The sequence below is a fragment of the Mycteria americana genome, chromosome 2, assembly GCF_035582795.1.
Source record: "Mycteria americana isolate JAX WOST 10 ecotype Jacksonville Zoo and Gardens chromosome 2, USCA_MyAme_1.0, whole genome shotgun sequence".
NCBI classification, from domain to species: Eukaryota; Metazoa; Chordata; class Aves; order Ciconiiformes; family Ciconiidae; genus Mycteria; species Mycteria americana.
In genome coordinates, this window is record NC_134366.1 from 25,853,518 (window position 1) to 25,871,685 (window position 18,168).

Here is an 18,168-nt window from a genome sequence, read left to right on the forward strand (position 1 = left end):
GAGAAGGGGGGGCTTGCTCCTTTTGAATGAAAGAACTTAACTGAAAATAGTTTAGTATATACTGTACCTTATTAGTAGGGCATAATTTATTTGTATGCTTTGGTAACTCTTACATCAGCTATGATTATTGTTGGCCATTCAAGTGTACCGAAAAGGGAGCTGAGAGCTCAGTTTTATCACTGGATGACTGAGAGCCGTTGCTTGATACCTGTGGAGTTTTGAGGATGAGCTGCTTGGAATCACCGCTACAAAACCTGAAGGGCTGATAGTCTTTCCTGTATGAATGGTAGAGAAAATGGTTTCCATATAGTTAACTGGGATTTGCTAAACAAGAACTGAAAACAAAATGTGAAATTTTGACACATTTTGCATATGGTATCTGAGACTGCAATGATTTCCAAAGGAAAAAGGTCAGCTCAGCTTTACAGTTCAATGGAGGAGTATGACTGCTCACATAAGTTTTGTTTCCCTCCTCTCCAGTCTCTGTTTAGGTGTTAGTTTATGCGACCTTGTGGGTATGCCAGCTGTGGTGCAAGTGTCACTGATATAGCCAACTTTGTCCAAGGAAATTATGAATTTTACAGGTGAGATCTCAGACATATTGAGAGAGCTTTGAAGATGGGTTCACATCTGTTTGTTCTAAAATGATTGCTAGCTGCTACCATTGGCTTCTTCACTTTTTTATTTAAAAGGAAGATGACTGTATTTAGAAACACTTAATTGCTGAAAGGCAATCCTAACCAATACATATTGCTACAGGCTTGGTAGAATGATAATGAGGTTTTTAGTATTATGCATAATTATGTAAGTATATTATTATCAATAAATGAACTAGCAACTTGTCCTATTCCTGGCATATAAAAGTGAGCTTGTATAGCAATACTTTACATTACGCTTTCAATATTTATGAACTAGATTTGAAACAAGAACAGATACATTTATAATTGGAAGTATGAGTAATGAGTAATATTATTTCTGCCTCAACAGTGAAAAAGCTCCAGACTAATCTAATAGTGTAATTTAAACCCAAGCATTTTCAATTACCTTGCCTACTTTAATCTTTGGGCATGTTTTTCCTTCTTAAAAATTACTTTCCATTAAAGAAGAAAGTTTAATTCTCACTGCTTCATTACAGCAGCTAAAATAGGTTGTTATACAATGACTTGGCTTAATAAAGTTCATTAGTTACATTTTCCTCCCATTTCCTCTAAGAAAAAAATAGTTGTGAGTTTCTCATTTTAATGCTGATTGGAAATTGAGATATATACTGTTTATCAGAATTAAGAGTTACAGAGCTGGAGTTTCAAAACCTGAGATTTTGAGTTTGTAATGGGACATCTTAGAAAAGTATTATGCAAGGAAATGGTCAGCACTCATTACCTAAAAGGATCAAAAATTTTTGCATTGAAAATTTTTAATTTCTTATAACTTTTGATAATTTGGATCAAACACTATTACTGGTTTTCTGTTTTTATTTATTTTATTAGGGAACATGTGTTGAAACTAAAGGTAGGATGGCATTGCTCGTTTGTGAAAACAGACAAAAAAAAGCCATATTATTTTAGTGGATGAGAGAGCAGGGAAAATCAGTAGAGTCCCAGAGCTGCTTTTGAGCTCTGATAACTAGGATCATTCAGCGGTGCTTAATACCTAGAGGAAATTAGGGAAACTGGGCATGAGAAGGAAGGAGGGGTCTTCTAATCCTTGATTGAGAGTGAAACTTGTTTGGAGGCTACGTTACCTTATTTTGATGTGAGAGTGAAACAATGGGCAATTTTCTTCCCATTTGAGGTCAAGGTGCTTGTCCAGCCACAGTAAGCAAGGACTGAAAGCTAGTGAAGCTCTGCAACAAGCCAGATGCCTCCTGCCACCCTCTTGGCAGACACCCCTGCTTGCCGTGAACGTGCTTCATCCACCCTGGGAAGGAGTGGAGCCGTTGAGTGCTATGGGAGCAGTTGAGTTTAGAAGTTTCCATTTGCCTTGACCGGAGAAGGAGCCATTCCTTTGGTTGTTTAACCCCTGCCTCATGCCCCAGGCTTGGCCCAGGTTGTGCTACTTAAATTGCAGTCAAAAAGATGACAGAACAAGGCTGAGAGGAAGCACAGAGAAAGGAAATCCGCTACTATTGAGAAGAGGCATTAAGGGAATACTGCTCTTGGGAAAGCCTTGTTTTTCAAGTTTTAATGAGCAGATCAGAGACAGGAGCTGCTGATGTCCAAGTATAGGTTGGAAATGCAAACAAAGTCAGCTTTGGGAGGTAGGAATTCAGAAGGGATTTCAGAAGGAAATCGTGTGGTGCTTTGCTGAGAAGTAAGATTGTGCCAGACATGGGAATCAGCAGGAAAGAAGGAATGAAAAATTGTATTTAAATTCAAATAAAAATATTCCTGCTAGGGTAAGAAGTTTACACAGGTCTAGTGAGAGGGGGAAAGATGTTACTCAGTTTGCCCCATCATCCTGAGTTTGCAGGATCTCACAAAGGTTGTGTAGACTTCATACGGAGGGTGCATACTGATGAATAGATGTGTTAATAAGATTAATCAAGATTTACAATCCAACAGATTGGGAGGCTGTGTGTATCTGAATGTCTATTCTTTGTACAATTTACTAATTTTATTTTATAACCATGCCAAATATTGGTTAGATTTGCAGTGTGCTTTGCACCATTTAATAATTAGCATCTATTATTTATTCTCCTTTTTAGTAAGTATGAATAAGTGTATTCAGTGTAAGTATTCAAAAGAAACCAACACAAAATCAAAGCATAAAAAACATCCAGAGTTGAGCTGGATGGAACACTGGAAATCATGTGAGGTATTTTACCTACTGACAGATCTCAATTAGTTTTTTCCTAAATTACAGATAAAAATTTCAAACATCACTGTAGTCCATCAAAAGCACATACATGTAGTAAGATGCATATGCCAGTGATAACACTCTACTCAATACAGGTAAGGCCACCACCCGAAATGGTAAATTTGTACACACAAGGAAAACATGAATCAACTGGCGACCTGAGGGGGAAAAAAACCAAGAATGAGCAAACGTCTAGAGTAAAGGCTTCTGAGGAAAAGTCAAAGTAAGTAGGGCTGTTTAGAGTTGGGGAAAAAGGATGAGGTGGTTACAAACCTTTAAATATATCATAGAGAAAGACAGTGACCTATTGCCATGTCAGTGGTAAAAAGGATACAAAAGAAAATCTGTAATTGCAGTAAAAAAGAGAAAGATTAAACTATAGGAATGCCTCTTTAATGGTAATGATAGTAAAGCACTGAAGAAGCTACTATGGGGTGATGGTTTCTCTAATACTGGCAGTCTTTAAGAATAGTTTAGACAAATAATCAGCAGAATGACATGTCATTGAAGTAGATATAGGTAAGTTAATTATTTTTTCTTTTTGAGATCCTTTCTATGTGTATCTTTCTGCATCTTAATTTTTATCAGTTAAATATGAATACTTGTAGTCTTTCAGTGAAGTTAATACACTGTTACTTTCCTGTATCAGGAACTGAAGAAAAAATGTCAGCTGATTTTACTACTTTAAATGAAATTTAAAAAAAAATCCCTCTAGTTTTAGTACTTCATTTTCTTCTGTAGTAATGGATTATTTCTTTGTTATAGATTTCTGGACAGTTCTACCATCAGTAACATTCTGGTGGCATCCCACACATTCCTTATCTTTTAATTTCAGTAATAAACTGGCATTGTCCAAGTCTCTCTGAGGTGAAACCTGACAGTATCTCAACTTGCACTAGAGACTGTCCAATCTAATTAAGCTTTTTTCTCGGGCTCTTTAATAATGTGGATTGTAACTGCTGTTTAATTCCTCTTAAAATGAGAAGCTCTGATTTATTCAGTGCAGATTGAAAAAACAAAGAAACAAACCAACAAACCAAACAGGAACCCAAAAACTGGCTGTATGGAGAGTGGTAATTGCCATAATTCTAAATCTTAAAAATAGATTTTTTCCTTCCTGAACTAGCAGTATGCAGCTTTGTACTAATTTAATCACATTGATAAAAAATACATCTATGGAAACTTTAAAAACAGAAACTTGGGGTGAGCAATTCTGGCAAAATAATAATAATAAAAATCCTGGAGTCAGAATGAAGAGATCAGTAATTGAAGATATCTTTATAATATGTTTATAGTTTTATGATATAAAAAATAATTAAGGAATGGTGAATAAGAGGAATCAAGAATCAAGCTTGAGTAATAAACAGAGCCAACACTGGAAAGTTAAAAAGGCCTATTCATTTTTTCTTATTTTATTACTTTGAGTAAAGAGGATATAATCCATGGAAGCATCATTTTTCTTTTGTGTGCCTTTCAGTCTGAACTGCAATTTTCCCTATAAAATTTTTATTAATCTTATGATCAAGCATGGGCAGTTAGGATTAGGAGGCATGGCAGAAAACAGTCAGTCAGCCAGTGTGAAGAGAGGTCTACCACAGGATGCCAAAGCTTTTAGAGAAAGTATTTGCGCTGCTTTTTTCCTGCCCTGAAGATGGCATTTTTTTGTATCCCAGCACACCACCATAGCAAAGGCTCTTGTGCCAGCTCAGCTTGTGTAGATATGTCTGTACCATTTGCGGCCAGTACTGTCCCAGTATTAGTGTGGATACTTGACGTAGTGTGGCTGTATGTGGATTGTCAGCCTCCCTGCCGTGTATGTGTTCTGCTTATGTGGTCCTGGAGTGAGTACTCTCACCATGAACTTAGGGGTATCTGCCATGCTCTAATGAGAAACTTTTTGTATCTTCAATTTTTTTCTTTTTTTTTTTTATATGTGGATATAGTGGTCAGTGCTGTGAAAACCTAATGACTTAGCAAATTAAAGAAAAAGTGCACAAGCACATCTGTGTGGCACATGTATTACAACTTGCTCAGCTTGTAAAAATTGTCCCAACCCTGTTGACTGGGGACTATATGTCCATCAGTACACAAGCTGATGATCTGCTGCTAGGTTTTGATCATAATAAACAGGAATTCCTACTGATTTTTGAGATGTCATTCCTTTGTTAAAATAATTTCACAAAATTGTTTACTGTTTCTTTAATCTGATTTACTAAAAAAACAAAGCTGATACAATTATTAAGGTGGCCAGAGAATAAGGAAGAGGATAAACTGGCATCTTTAGAAAACTATTTTGCTGAAGATCTCTTGGTTCATTTAGCAATTCTTTCCGCAGCAGTGTGTGTCTCACTCATCAGAGTCTCAGATCCAATTGTTCTCTGAGCACAGATACTTTGTATAAATAAACATATCTTTTCTAATAGCAACCAAAAATCAGACAACTGTGCATTCCCTTTTCTCTCTGGGATTTTTAGGTAGGTTTGTATATGTATTATGTACTCCCCCACCGCCCAGCCTCCTTTTCTATGTAGTATTGTTCATGTGTTTGGAAGGATATTTATCTTTGTTGACAGTGTGAGAGAAATCCAAGGCACTAGAAACATCTGTTAGCAAAATTGTTTTCATTAAAGGTGTCTTGTGGGGTGTTTTTTTTTTTCTTTCTTGAATCCCTAATATGTATCTTTCCCCTGCTGGTCAGCCTAGCTGGTGCTGTTGCCTTCTGCTCTTTTTCTGGAAGTTGCTTAGGTATCACCTAGAGATAGCTTGTAGGGTATTTTTTGTTAGCATGGCTAACACTGCGTCGTCTCATAGGGGGAAAGGATTGAATTATAAAAAGCCATAGAAATACTTGAAAATGAGAGTCTATGACACTTTTGAAAATACCAGCAACATGAAATTAGTTTAAACCATGGTGCAGTAATCTGCAGAGCGCTTAGGTTGGAGGATACATGCCATTTAAATAGATTTAACTTTTCTTTGTTCGCCTGTCACTTCAAATATTCCTACTGCCTGTGCTTTTATTGGTAAATTATATTATCGGTTTAAGAATTTGTTGGTGACAAAAGGGAAAGTATTTTAGTCAGTAAAACTGCTAGGGCATAAATAATGTGTGCTCTCCTTTGAATAGAGAAGAATGGCTCGCAACAGTCTCGCTGCCTCAGTGGAGCAGCACAATCTGTCTGCTGCATGATGGCATCGCCAGCAGCCAAATACTCCCGTTTTTGTTTTAATGGAAGGGTTCTTTCACATTGCTGGTTTTACATGATGGGAATGCGGTTGGAAATGCTTCCTGTTCCTTTCACAAGCCCCAGGCTCTCCATGCATTTCAGTTTCAAAAATGACAGCTGGAACCAATTAGGCAGAATTATGGGACAGCTAAGTCACATGGAGATTTATCATGACCGAGGAAGAGGAGGGAAAGAGAATGTATTGCATGGGAAGTAGAAGTGACTAATTTAATTAGAAGAGAATGACAGTCACATTATTATTATGGAAAAGGGCTGGCAAAGTAGAGCTCATTTCATGTCACCGGCCGTGCCTTTGAAAGGAGACGTCCTGCCCTTTGAACACGTTTGTGTTTGGTAGCAGAGTCTCCAATTTCTGAGCAAGACAGTTGAGCAAAATAGTTGATGTTAAAGTGAAGCACTGAGCGTATCTGAGGACATTTGTAGCTTGTGGTTTACTCATCTATTCATAACTGGAATTCCTTCTTCAAGGGGAGAAGGGAGGAGTCTGAACCATCAACATTTGTCTGCTTTTTTTTCTGTTTGCATACTCTCTGTCTTCCAGAAGTAGGATGCAATGTATATAAACCTTGCTTCAGCTGTGTAAATATCAGCCTGGATTCTTTTCCCTTCAGCAAATGCTTATACGCAGTATGCTCACAAACATAAACACGCATGTGTCTACTAACATAAACCAGAGTCTTGCTGAATAGAAATGACCTTCATACACTTATACACTGCCACAAGTTTAAAGCAAAACCCCAATTCATTTCTTCATGTGAGCCTGGAGACAATATTTCGGAAGGTAAAAAACTTTTTGTGGTATTGGCATGGTAGTTAATGGTGTGGGGGAGGAGTGAAAAACATTACAGGGAAAGTCTGAGCATGCATTTTCCTTTTTTTTTCCCCCTTTTTTTTTGTACTATGGGTTTTTTTCTTGTTCCTTGACCCAAGCTTGATTTTGCTTAATCCTTGTACAACTTTGTTGATTTTTATTTAGACTTGGAGCAGTTACGTTGGATAAGTAACTTAATTTCTCCCTCATTTTCATGTACCTGTAGGAGTTGTGATACTTGTCTCCATCATAGGAAGGAAAATATTTGAAATTCACTAAAGTCCGGATCAAAAATGGGCATTGGCGGATGTGCTTCTACATACAGTTTGGAAACAGGAGAATGGTTCAACTAGCACAGCTGAGCATGAGTTTTCTATTCCCTGTTCGAGGAGGCATTGTGCGGTCTCTGGTCTAACCAGAACTCGTGCCATCTACCCCAGGAAGGGTCAGGGGTTTCCCAGTGGAGGTCTAGTTACTTAAGATGTGCACTGAGGAAAGGATTTGTGTTTTGATTTGCTGAGAGAAGGTAGCACAAAGGCTTCACAGAGCCTTCTCAAGGATGTGTAGCTGTGTGTGCCAGAACCCTGAAGTCAAGTCACAGCCCTGGAGCGGTGATCTTCTGGCATGATTTAGTAAAATACAATTATTTGGAGAAATAAGATGCCGAAGTCTGCCTCACGTTGCCTTATTTATTTTTAATTTCAGCCAAAATGGCCAAGATATCTTAAACCTGTAGCTGGAGGACCCTTATTGTAAATATTCAAGCCTTACAGTGTGGGCTTGGAATTTGGAGAATGGGTAGCCTTTGTGCTATAAGTGGCACGGAGCTATTATTTTGAAAATTGCCCCAAATTTGGTCAAGTGATAGGCTTCAGAAAAATTGTCATTTGTACTTAAGAACTATGTCTTTGAAGATTCCCCCTCTCCTCTCAAAGTCTTGGCTTTAGTCTTTCATTTCAAATATTGTAGACTGCATCCCCAGAGGAAGTGAAATTGTTTCTGGGGGAGACAGTAGTGGGAGGAGAGATCAAATTGTTCACTTAAAGCATAACAGATTTTGCACAAAACATTGTTGTGTTAGTGAGGTGGCAAAGTCAAGTTCTTAAAATTAGAGGATGCCAAGATAAAGATGACCTATGCAATGTCCTTTTGCCATCCTTGTGGAAGAGCCTGTTGTACAGCTCTGCAGAGGACTGTGTGGTGAAGGCACGTGATGGTTGTTGAACTTTTCACATTTTTTGTGGATGTTGGAACTAGGGTGTCTTCTGGCATTCCTGCCTCATTCAAAGTATCGTTTCAAGACAAGGCAGTTAATTCTGCTGTAGAGAACTGGGTTCCATCCCTGCTATGTTGGGAATCGTCATCACCATCACAAATTACTGTTATCGCAATTCAGATATGACCAGCTTCTGATATTAAGCATGAGATTCTCGGTCTCCCTTGCAAAAGCATTATACGCTCACAGCTGTAACTGAAGTCAGTCAAAACACAGGAGGCGAAAGAGTGCCAAATACTGTGAAAACCAAACAAATACAAAAACCAAAGTGCTTTAAATGGAGTTGCCCAAATCAGTGATACTTAAGACTTTTTTCTCTTTGCTTCAATTCCCTACCTGATAAAAGGGAATAATGCCACATCTCCCCTGGATTGCTATGAAATTATTTTATGTTTGTGAAGCGTGTGAATAGCGTAGCAATAAGCAGGGCAGGAGAGCCTGTGAGATTAATATTTCTGCTTTCAAAGTAGTAAATAAGCCAGAGACTGCAAGCTGTGTGAGAATGGAAAAAAAAAAACCCAAAACATAAAAACAGCACAGCTGTTCTGTAATCAAGTACCTCCTATTCTGTTCAGTGAGTATGTCTAATCCTGTGAGGGGAAAAGAGTATGTGATCACATTACACGTTTCAAAAGTTACCATAATGTACATTTATTGGGCAAACAAATAAAAGGTTGGATAAACCCCATTAACTGTGGACTTCCCTAGCTTTTGAGTTCTTCACTATGGAAACTTGATTTATCTCTGTTTATTCTTTTTGTGTAGCTGTTATGAGCAGATGAGTGCTAACAGATTATTTGTACATATAGGTGTGGGTAAACTGGTAGAGCGTTAAGAGCAGGAATTAATGGGATTTTGAACTTAAGCTAAAATATCGTATGTTCTGTCAGCATGGGATTACTTGTGGTGATTTATGTGTGTTGGGGATTAACAGCATGGCTGATAGAGTTGTTAAAAGCTAGCTCGAAGCAGAATTGGTCTAGCCAGGTCCACATGGGATCAGGATGTGTGAGACGGATATTTGCAATTACTTGGAAGTCTCTGTACTGCATTCCCAGTGTATCCTGCTTCCCTGTGAGGTGTCCTCACTCTCTGAGACAGTGGAGAAAGGACTGTGAAAGGTGTGTTGGTTGGTTTGTTTCTTGTCTTCCTAACTTGTTTCAGCATAGTTTTCTGTTATTGCCAATATGTAATTGTATCCTGAATTTTCCTTTAGAGTATATATTTTATTAGATCAAGGTGGTAACCACAGCAAAGATGCTAGTGTCAGAGTATGGCGTGTGGTATCTGCAGCCACTGTTCCACTTGGGAAAGCATGTTGCCTTCTGCCTTGAAATATAGCATGAAGAAAAAGACTCCATCTATATGGTACCAATTTCATGGAATACTGTTAGAAAACGGCTTTCATCCAGTTTGCTCTCTGTTTTCTTTTTAATACTTTCCTGAAACTTGCATTCATGTTGTCTTCCTCAATGTCAGTTGAGCACATGAGCACTGGAGCAGACACTTGCCTGCCAAAAGGGAAAACAGGTTTAGAAATAGCTGTCCCTGCAGTGCTGTCAGCTTGCCTGGCTATACTAATATTTAATTCAATGTGCATTGAGTACCTTGGGAAAAGAAGAGCAGCTGATGCTGCCTTTGCTTTACCACTACCTTCTTTTTTTTTTTTTTTTTTTTTTTTAAGTGAGGAACAATGTACTGTAACTTTATAAGTTGCTTTCCCAGTTGGTACCATAGTGTTTAGTTGCTTTTATCAGAAGAACTCTAACTTAGTTTTATGAGGGCAAATTCTTGAAAGATTTGAACAGAAAAGACTTTCCATTTCTGCTTACTGTCTGAATGAAGATCTGGTAGAGGTTTCTCTGTGTCTGTAGCATGTTTGTGGGGAAAAAAATAGATGCCAAAAGACTGCTGCACAATTGACTCCATAAGGTTCCCAGGATTCTGTAGAAATTGCTGCTTACATTGAATTTTAGGTAGATGCAAGCAATTGGTTTTTGAAGGAGAGAACTACTGATGCAGAAGGTTATACCAGGCTACCAGTTGTCCTAGTCCTTGGGGTAGGAAGAAGAGGTGAATGATGCATAACACAAACAGGATCATTGTTGATGTTCATGTATGGAGGAAATGCATCCAAATAATAACTGAAATATAAGTGGAATAAAATGGGGTTATCCTCACAATTCATTACAAGTATATTGGAAACAAAAATATGACTTACTGCTATTCCTAGTGATGTGACTCTGAAGAGGATGTTCTTAGAAAGCTTTTAGTGAATAGAAAGGTGCAGCTAGCGGGCAGCTGGGGTGCTGGGGCTTCAGGGATGGGACCTGCAGAAGCAGCATTGGGTTTGTCTTCCTCTAAGTCTTCGACTGACTAGGTGCAAATTGTAGAAATCAGTAGAAGGTGAAGGAGGCAGTAAGTTTCCCCACCTGTCAGATTATCTGTCACCCACAAAGGCTGGAAGGCTGAACTGCGGGGAGATAAACCTCCTCCTTCAGCCAGCCCACGCGAGGGAGCGTGCCATGCTCGGGGGCCGTGACGGGTGCGTCTGAGGCACCGTGACAGGGATGGGACGACGCTGCCCTGTTCACCCTGCTGGGCTTTCTAAAGTGAAATTTCAGGCTTTTCTTTAAAATTCTCCCAAGCATTGCAGATGCTATCACTATTCAAAGATTTGTATTTAAGTTAAAGAGAGCATGTTTTTCCAGCAGGCTGGTATTTCTCTTCGATAACAGATAACCCATTAAAATGGGGGGAATCCCCCAAACTTCTTATTTGACACCATCCATCACCTGTAGTAATGGTATTTCAGCTGATATTTTGCCAGAGGCAGACTCTTGTGCGGGGCTAGTACTCAAAAACTGTCAGTTTTTCCAAACAAATGAGACGGCTAGCAGATTACTTTGCTCAAGTGTGTTTCCTTGGTGTTGATACAATAAACCAAGACAAAACTGGGTGATGCATAGTGAAGGATGACTGGTCCATGTTTGGCGTTGCTTACTGATACAGTCCCAGAAAACTAACTGGGAGAATAGAAGAGGAATAAGTACTTGAAGTGGCTAAAGATTTTACAGAAACTAGGAAGAAGTCTTTAAGCTAAACATGGACTTTATGCAAAATGCACTTCACTGACAGTAACTATTAACTGGTAGAGGTGTATTTTAAAATTTTCTTTGTAAATGCATTCACTGATGTGTTAACTATTAATTGAAGTATTGCTTGCTGTAGCTTGTGTTTTGGAAGAAGCTCTGTTGAGTTGTATTTAGTGTGCTTTGCCTGTCTGAGCGTGCCCTCTGCCCTTGTGATACTCACACTGTTCATTTTGGGACTCAAGCGATTTCCTGCAGTCAGGGCACTCGCTCTCTTGAAGCTGGGTAAGAATTCCTGAAAAAAGGTGTGCTAGTGCACAACCTAATCAACCAGTGCATCTTATGTCATTGCAATGTTAATTCTACATGCACAGCGTGTTTTCATAGCTTATGACTTCAGAAGAGAAGATTATACAGAACAGTTGCGGCTAGCATGAATTTTGTGTCTTGGAAGATGTGAACTTTCCTATGTATCCATATAATTCTGCAAAAGAGCACCAGAGAATGGCTCCTGGACTCGGAAATGCACAGAGAAACCATTCTGCTATGTCGAAGGCAGCTTTTGTCCAAAACTCTCACCTTGAAAACTGCCTATATTTAGTTGGGCTGTATGTGAGGCAGGTATTGCCAAGTAGCTTTTCAAGGAATGCGGGATGATTTTTGCCAGATGCGTTCAGAAACCAGATGTGGAAGGCAGAATCAGTCTCCGAGTTTTTTGGTGGTTAATCTAGTGCATATTTTTGCTTTGTTTATTCTGAACATAATTCCAGAAGCTGAGTTGTGCAAGCAAATCAGAGAAGCAACATGCCACTTCACTGAAAGCATGCTGCTGACTGGTAGGAAAGTGAAGAAATGCAAGAGAAAAATTCAGAGAAAATAGTGTTTCCATAGTAAAAGCAATAAATACTAATTAATTAAAAATAATATTAATCTATACATTGCAAGCTTGCTTATTTTCTGAAGAGATTTTATTGTATATTTGCAGGGAATGTAGACAACTATGAAGTGAAAACTTAAAGTTTTGAGTCTTCAGTGAAGCTGTTTTCTAAAGTAGAAATGGGTTAGACTTGTACATACTATGCTGTACATGTGCATAATATGTGCTTCTTTTTGAGCTGGAAAGTATCATTCAGTACTCTGATATGCAATGCCTTTCAGATTTATTTTCTAAACCATTAAGCCATCTTAATCTAGAATCACCATAAAATTAGACTTAAAAGGCAATGTTTTAATGTGAATAATCAGAGTAGCATTTGAGGTTCTCCCTTTAGGTTCTTCTTCTTCCCTCCAGATATTACATTTATGGTGTTGATGGTGATATTATCTTTACAAGGTACAAAATGATAGTAAAATTCAAGTAATTAATTTACCATATACAGGATGTCAGGGAAAAAAAAATTAATTTACATTTGGTGAATATTCATATCAGTCAGGTTACCAAGGTTCTTAAATAAAACGGAGTGTAAAGGTACCAGTGTGTGTGTGCATGTATGGATGAAAAATCTCCTTATTTTCAATTTGTTCTGCCCACTCCTAAGTAGAAGGATATTTATTGCTGCAGTCGTACAGATATTAATACACTTTTTTCCATCTGACTTTCTTTTAGCACACTGATTTATGTCAGTACATGGACAAACACCCTGGAGGGCTTCATCCAGAAAATGTGAAGGTAAGAGTCAAAAAGAGCACACATTCAAAGCAAACGCAGCTACAGTAACTTTGTGTGAAATGCCATGTCTGTTGTGTCATAGAAACTGATTATTAGCTAAAGGGAAAATGATTGGCATATGAACTATATTTTTAAATATTTTTTCTTTAAAAATAATTAAAAATGCAAGTATTTGAACATCCCCACAAAAGAACTTGTGAAGTCTGTAAAATTGATTCAGAGCCAGAATATATAAGTAAATACTGTTACAGTGTTGGTAACCCCTCCCCTCCATTCAAACATTTGCTCTTAAGACAAGACAATACTGCCCTAAAACCCCTGAGTAAACTTGCTTTAGGCTGTCAGTGCTAGATCTTCAGTGAGGTAAGTCATTGTAGATTCACCGAGTTTGAGGGAACTGTAATGAATTATATTAGCTGAATGTACTGCTTTTTATATGAGCATATAAAATCTTCCCTAATCTTTTTGCTCACTTATTTTGATGAAGTATTTTCATAGCTGATCTCACTTTTTAAAAAGTTTTCCCTTCTAAGGTAGGTACTGAGAATCATCATGCAGGAAGGAGGGAGTTTATTAGCAGGATTTAATGGAAAGATAGATTGGTAGAGAGTTGATCCAGTTACTTTCTGGGAAGTCAGCCAAATGATTTTAGCATCAAATGGAAGCCAATCAGACATGCAGAATGTGTCATGTGTATATAGATCACCCAGATGATATTTGTTACACTTGTCTTGCACTTTGACATCAGTCCCATTGTTGTTCTACTTTGGAAGTGTTTAAATCTTCACTTGTCATACTGAAAGCTTTATTCCAGTATTTGGTTTCTTGAAACTGAGAAGTTCATGGAAAAAAATAAATCTCTCTTTCCTGGAAAGCTCAGAAGGCCTCTTTGGTTTAAGAAGAGAAAATATTTAAAAAAGAGGAAAGAAATTTTTTTTTTGCAATAGCTGATCATTGTTGTACATCAGCTAGTTTTATAATGTAGATTGATTAATTTTCTGTGTTCTTTCACTGAAAAGTGGCATCTACAACATACGAAGTTAGATGAGAACGGCTACCATCTAAAAAAAAAAAAAAAATCAGAAAAATTCTTCCTTACTGCATATATTTGGCCAAACTAAAAAAAAAAAAAAAAAAAAAAAAAAATTCTTTTTGAAAATACATGATGTGTATGCTGCAAGATAGCATCGTTGTAATGTATGACTTTCACTCAAACATTTTGCTAGCATGGACAGGGAAAGCCCATGGGTCTCCTCCCAGTGCCAGCTTCACAGTGCCTCTGTGAGCGTGGCACTTTGAAACGGCTGAAGGTGGGTGAGGTGGGACCTACTTTTCGACTACTAAAACTTTTGAGCTTTCTTCACCGCTCAGTTTCCTAAGCAGAGTTTCATGTGCTGAATGTGCTTGTTAAAGCAATGGTTTTGTGTTTCATTTCCCTGTGTGGATACTTTTACATTCGGCTCTCTGAGGTTTGGGGTAAGCTAAGACTGGCTTTGAAAGTTATTTGTGCTGCTTCAGATTTGTAAGACTACTCCAAGGCTGCAGTGCTGTATAGCTCAAGATCTAATATGCAGTAGTCATTGTAGCTGTGATTGTTCCCCGCTGAGAAGGCATCGTAATTCACATAACTGAACTTTTTCTTGATTGTATCAGGGCCCAGTGAGCTTGTCTTTGAGGAGGGTAGGCATACATGGATAATTGGGCTTGCTAATGTATCACTCCTCTAAATCCTGAGATACAAGTCTTTTAAAACAGGAGCTGTGGAGGGAACTGCAGCAGCATCATTGCCCTTTCAAATTTTGCTGTATGTATTCCTGTGGCTATCTTTACCATCTAACAACTGTGTTCAGCAACACTTCCGAAGCTTATGGGCACATTAGAAATATTACTTTGAGTAGCCAAGTGTAGAGTTCTGATGTACTGCTAGTTCAAGCTTTTTAAAGTCCAGACGGATTATTAATAAAAAGAAAACTGGAAAAAAAGAGAAAAAACATTGGGAAGTTGGAGCAGATGAAACTACCCTTCTACTGTGAGCCATCCCATTAGACAACTAAAATTCTTTTTTTTCTGTTAAATAATATTAATGAAAATGGATTATACGTATTTAGTAGACTCTCTTGCCAGGCCAGCAGCAAAGGGTAGTTTTAATTCATAGCAGTAATTATTAAAACCTAGCATGATGATTTGAGCTCCTACCATTTTAAAACTGAATCAGCCTGCCTGGGGTTTTCAGTTAAATACCTGGTCTCAAGCTATGAGTGAAAAATACCTGCTTAGCCCAATGAGTGATTTCTTCAGCTGGGAGGACAGGAATTGCAGAGAGAAGGGAACCCAGTCATATATGCTAACAACTCCCAGACCTTCACCAGCATGCAAAACTAAAAGCTTGCACTCCTCTATTGTTACAGAGGAGATAAAATGGTTACTACATAATATCATAATGCTTTGTTGCGCCGTACTCGGTTTGTTGACTTATGTAACTGTGGTTCTGAGACTTTGCCACCTATTTTGGTTTTAGCTTCTGGACAGAGTTGTCTATCTGGAGCTACAGCTGATTTTTTAAGGGTTGAGCTGAACCACATTAATTAGCCTTCTCTCTCTGCCAGCCCCTTCTTGCTAGAGGTCCTTCAGGAATTTCACGTTTAGTCAGACTTTTAGACAGCATTTGTTTAGAATCACTGGTTATGTGATCCCTAAACCCATTTTTAAAAACTTCCAGTTGAGCAATTATATTCCAGTAGCAATAAATTAGTCTTGGCTCTCTGGGGCTAACCTGTGGGATTAAGCCATTAATGCTCTCCCAGTATGACAAAAGGCCCCCTGCCTTTTAATTTTGTTCTTGAGGAAAGTATTGCCTGCTGATGGATATTTCTTCCTGGCTTGTTGCCAGTTATTATAAATACAGAACCACATAATCACACATCTTTCTTTTTCCAAAGAATATTATACAGTAGTTCCTGTAAAACAGTACTTTATAGGAATGCAGAAGCAAAGCCATTATTTACTTATGTTTTGGTTTCTATAGAACATCTTCAGCCTAATTATATTTCTGAATTTTCTCTGTATTTACAAGCTAAAGACAATGCTTGTTCCCTCAGGCTTACTTTTAGATGAAGAATCATAAATAGAATAAAATCCAAATTACTTTGATGGACACACATATTGCTGTCCCCTTGGGTGTTGTGTTTGACATTGCCTTTCTTTGTGGTTTCAAATAGGCTATTTGCTGTCACTTAAATATTTTAAATAAAGAGTAAGCAGAGTATTATAAGTATGTGAAAGTATAAAGAAGAATGTCTCAATTGGCAGTTGTCGGAGTCTTGGGACGGTATGTTTAAGGAAATGAAAAAATTTGCTTCCTAAAGTATTAGGTTTAGCATTTTTAGTGGTATGTATGTATTCATACATAATTATTTCAGAATTTTGTAATTCATGTGTGTAGGCCCAAGTTTTACAAATAACATCAGGTTTTCAACCCTTCAAAGAATTTGTCTGTGAGGCTGAGATGTTATTATCATCTAAAGTTGCTTTTAAAGTACCTATCCCTGAGAATGTTAAACCAAGTATCCTGGTGGCATAAATGTGGTTAGGTACCTGCAACATCTTTATCAGCTAGAAGGGAAATTGGCAGAAAGAAGTTGTTTCAATCCATAGATTCTCCAAACTCTGTTAGCTCCAAATACACAACTGTATACATCTTTGGTGACTAACAAGCCTGCATGTCTACCATTTATTTATAACTACATATTAATATACTGTGTACAGTATTATAGTTAGAGATGAGGAGAGAAAAGGTAATCGGTTAGTAAGGCACAGCCTTACTGTTTAGTAAGGCAAAGCCTCATCTTCTCTCCTGTGGTTTTGAAGACATCTTTCTCAGTTTTTCCAAAACTGAAGGCAATCAATAAATCTTAAGTACATGGCCCCACATATAATTATGTTTCTGTTGGAAGCTACTGCTGCAGCTTTGTAAATGGTTGGAGCTAGGAGCTGATTTATAGGTGTATTCCGTGCGGTGCTTGCCAAACTCCAAAATGTGGCTGTGCCAAACTGAGGCACAAGACTTGCCCCTGACTCTCCCTATGCTGTTCCTCCTGGCCCAGACTACTGAAATCTGTACTCCGGGCTTTCTTTCCTACAGCTGTTGCTACGTTTAGAGATAGTTCATACTACTTGGACTCTCAGTTGAAACATCTGGATTGCTTCCTACAGCAGGAACTCTAATGGTCACAGCAGCTAACTGACCCTGCCAGTGATTTTTTTTTTTTTTAATTATTATCTTCATTCTGATTTGTGCTTCTTTCTGTCTGGTACAGGGCCATCTCCACCAGGCTTTTGACTTATCTTCTTGGTTCTCCTGAGCCTTTGCAGCTGTCCATAAATGGTTCTTGTTTTGTAAATTCATAATTTAATTTTTAAGTATCTTTTTTTTTTACATTTCAGCATGTCCTGTGAAAATGTAACTGTTCTTAACTTGTTTTAACCTTTGAAATACCATCTTTATTTTAACCACGTCTTTTACTCCATATTATTACATTCCCAGTAATGCAAGTAAATTAATCTTTATGTTTTGATGCATTTACTTTATAGTTGAGTCTGTTTTCTGTAACTCCTATTACTGGTGGAACAAGTGGAGCTCAGGCTTCCATCTATCATGCCTGCATTGCTTGTTTGCATTCCTGCCTTAAAAATAAATCTATTAATGAAAGCTGATTTGCTTTTTAATTAGTGATGCTGCATTGAAATAGCTGTAGTCTTCTGGGAAAAGCATCCTCAGTTTTTTCTCTCTGCCTTTTTTCCTCTACTTGCAGTGTTAGAGGTAATATCGATTTGTGTGAGCATTTGACTTCAAAAAACCATCTTTGACAAAATAAAAAGATATTTGCCTCTGACCCACTATTCCTCGATCCGTGCAACACCAGCCTGAATGACAATGGGGTTGTCAACCAGACAAAAACTGTCTCTGTCTCTTAATCACTCTCAAAATCTTTTACTTCAGGCAACTTGGAAGGCTCCTATTGTCTACCGTGACCAGAGGAAGAAGGAGTTTCCAGTTTGTTCTTACTCCATTTAATATTGCTCCTCTGATTTGTTTTCTCCCTGGGCACCTTTTCTCTTCCTAGGGCCAAAAAGTGATAAGAAGAAATAGGCAGACCTCTTGTTGAACTTTGCATGCAGGGAACAGGAATATTCAGCCTTCTCCCAGGAGCCTTCAA

The 18,168-nt window shown here is 38.0% G+C and overlaps 1 protein-coding gene across 7 annotated transcripts in view; it reads left to right on the forward strand.

Annotated features, from left to right (window-relative positions):
- Positions 1-18,168, forward strand: part of CDK14 (cyclin dependent kinase 14) — a 357,378-nt gene that overhangs the window by 141,507 nt on the left and 197,703 nt on the right. For all 7 annotated transcript variants that reach the window (XR_012774172.1, XR_012774170.1, XR_012774171.1 and 4 more), the window contains one exon: positions 12,890-12,952. Coding sequence is in view for 4 of the 7 variants with exons in the window: in XM_075492799.1 (XP_075348914.1) it covers positions 12,890-12,952 (63 nt within the window). In the remaining 3 variants the exon portion in view is untranslated. The remainder of the gene's footprint in view (positions 1-12,889; positions 12,953-18,168) is intronic.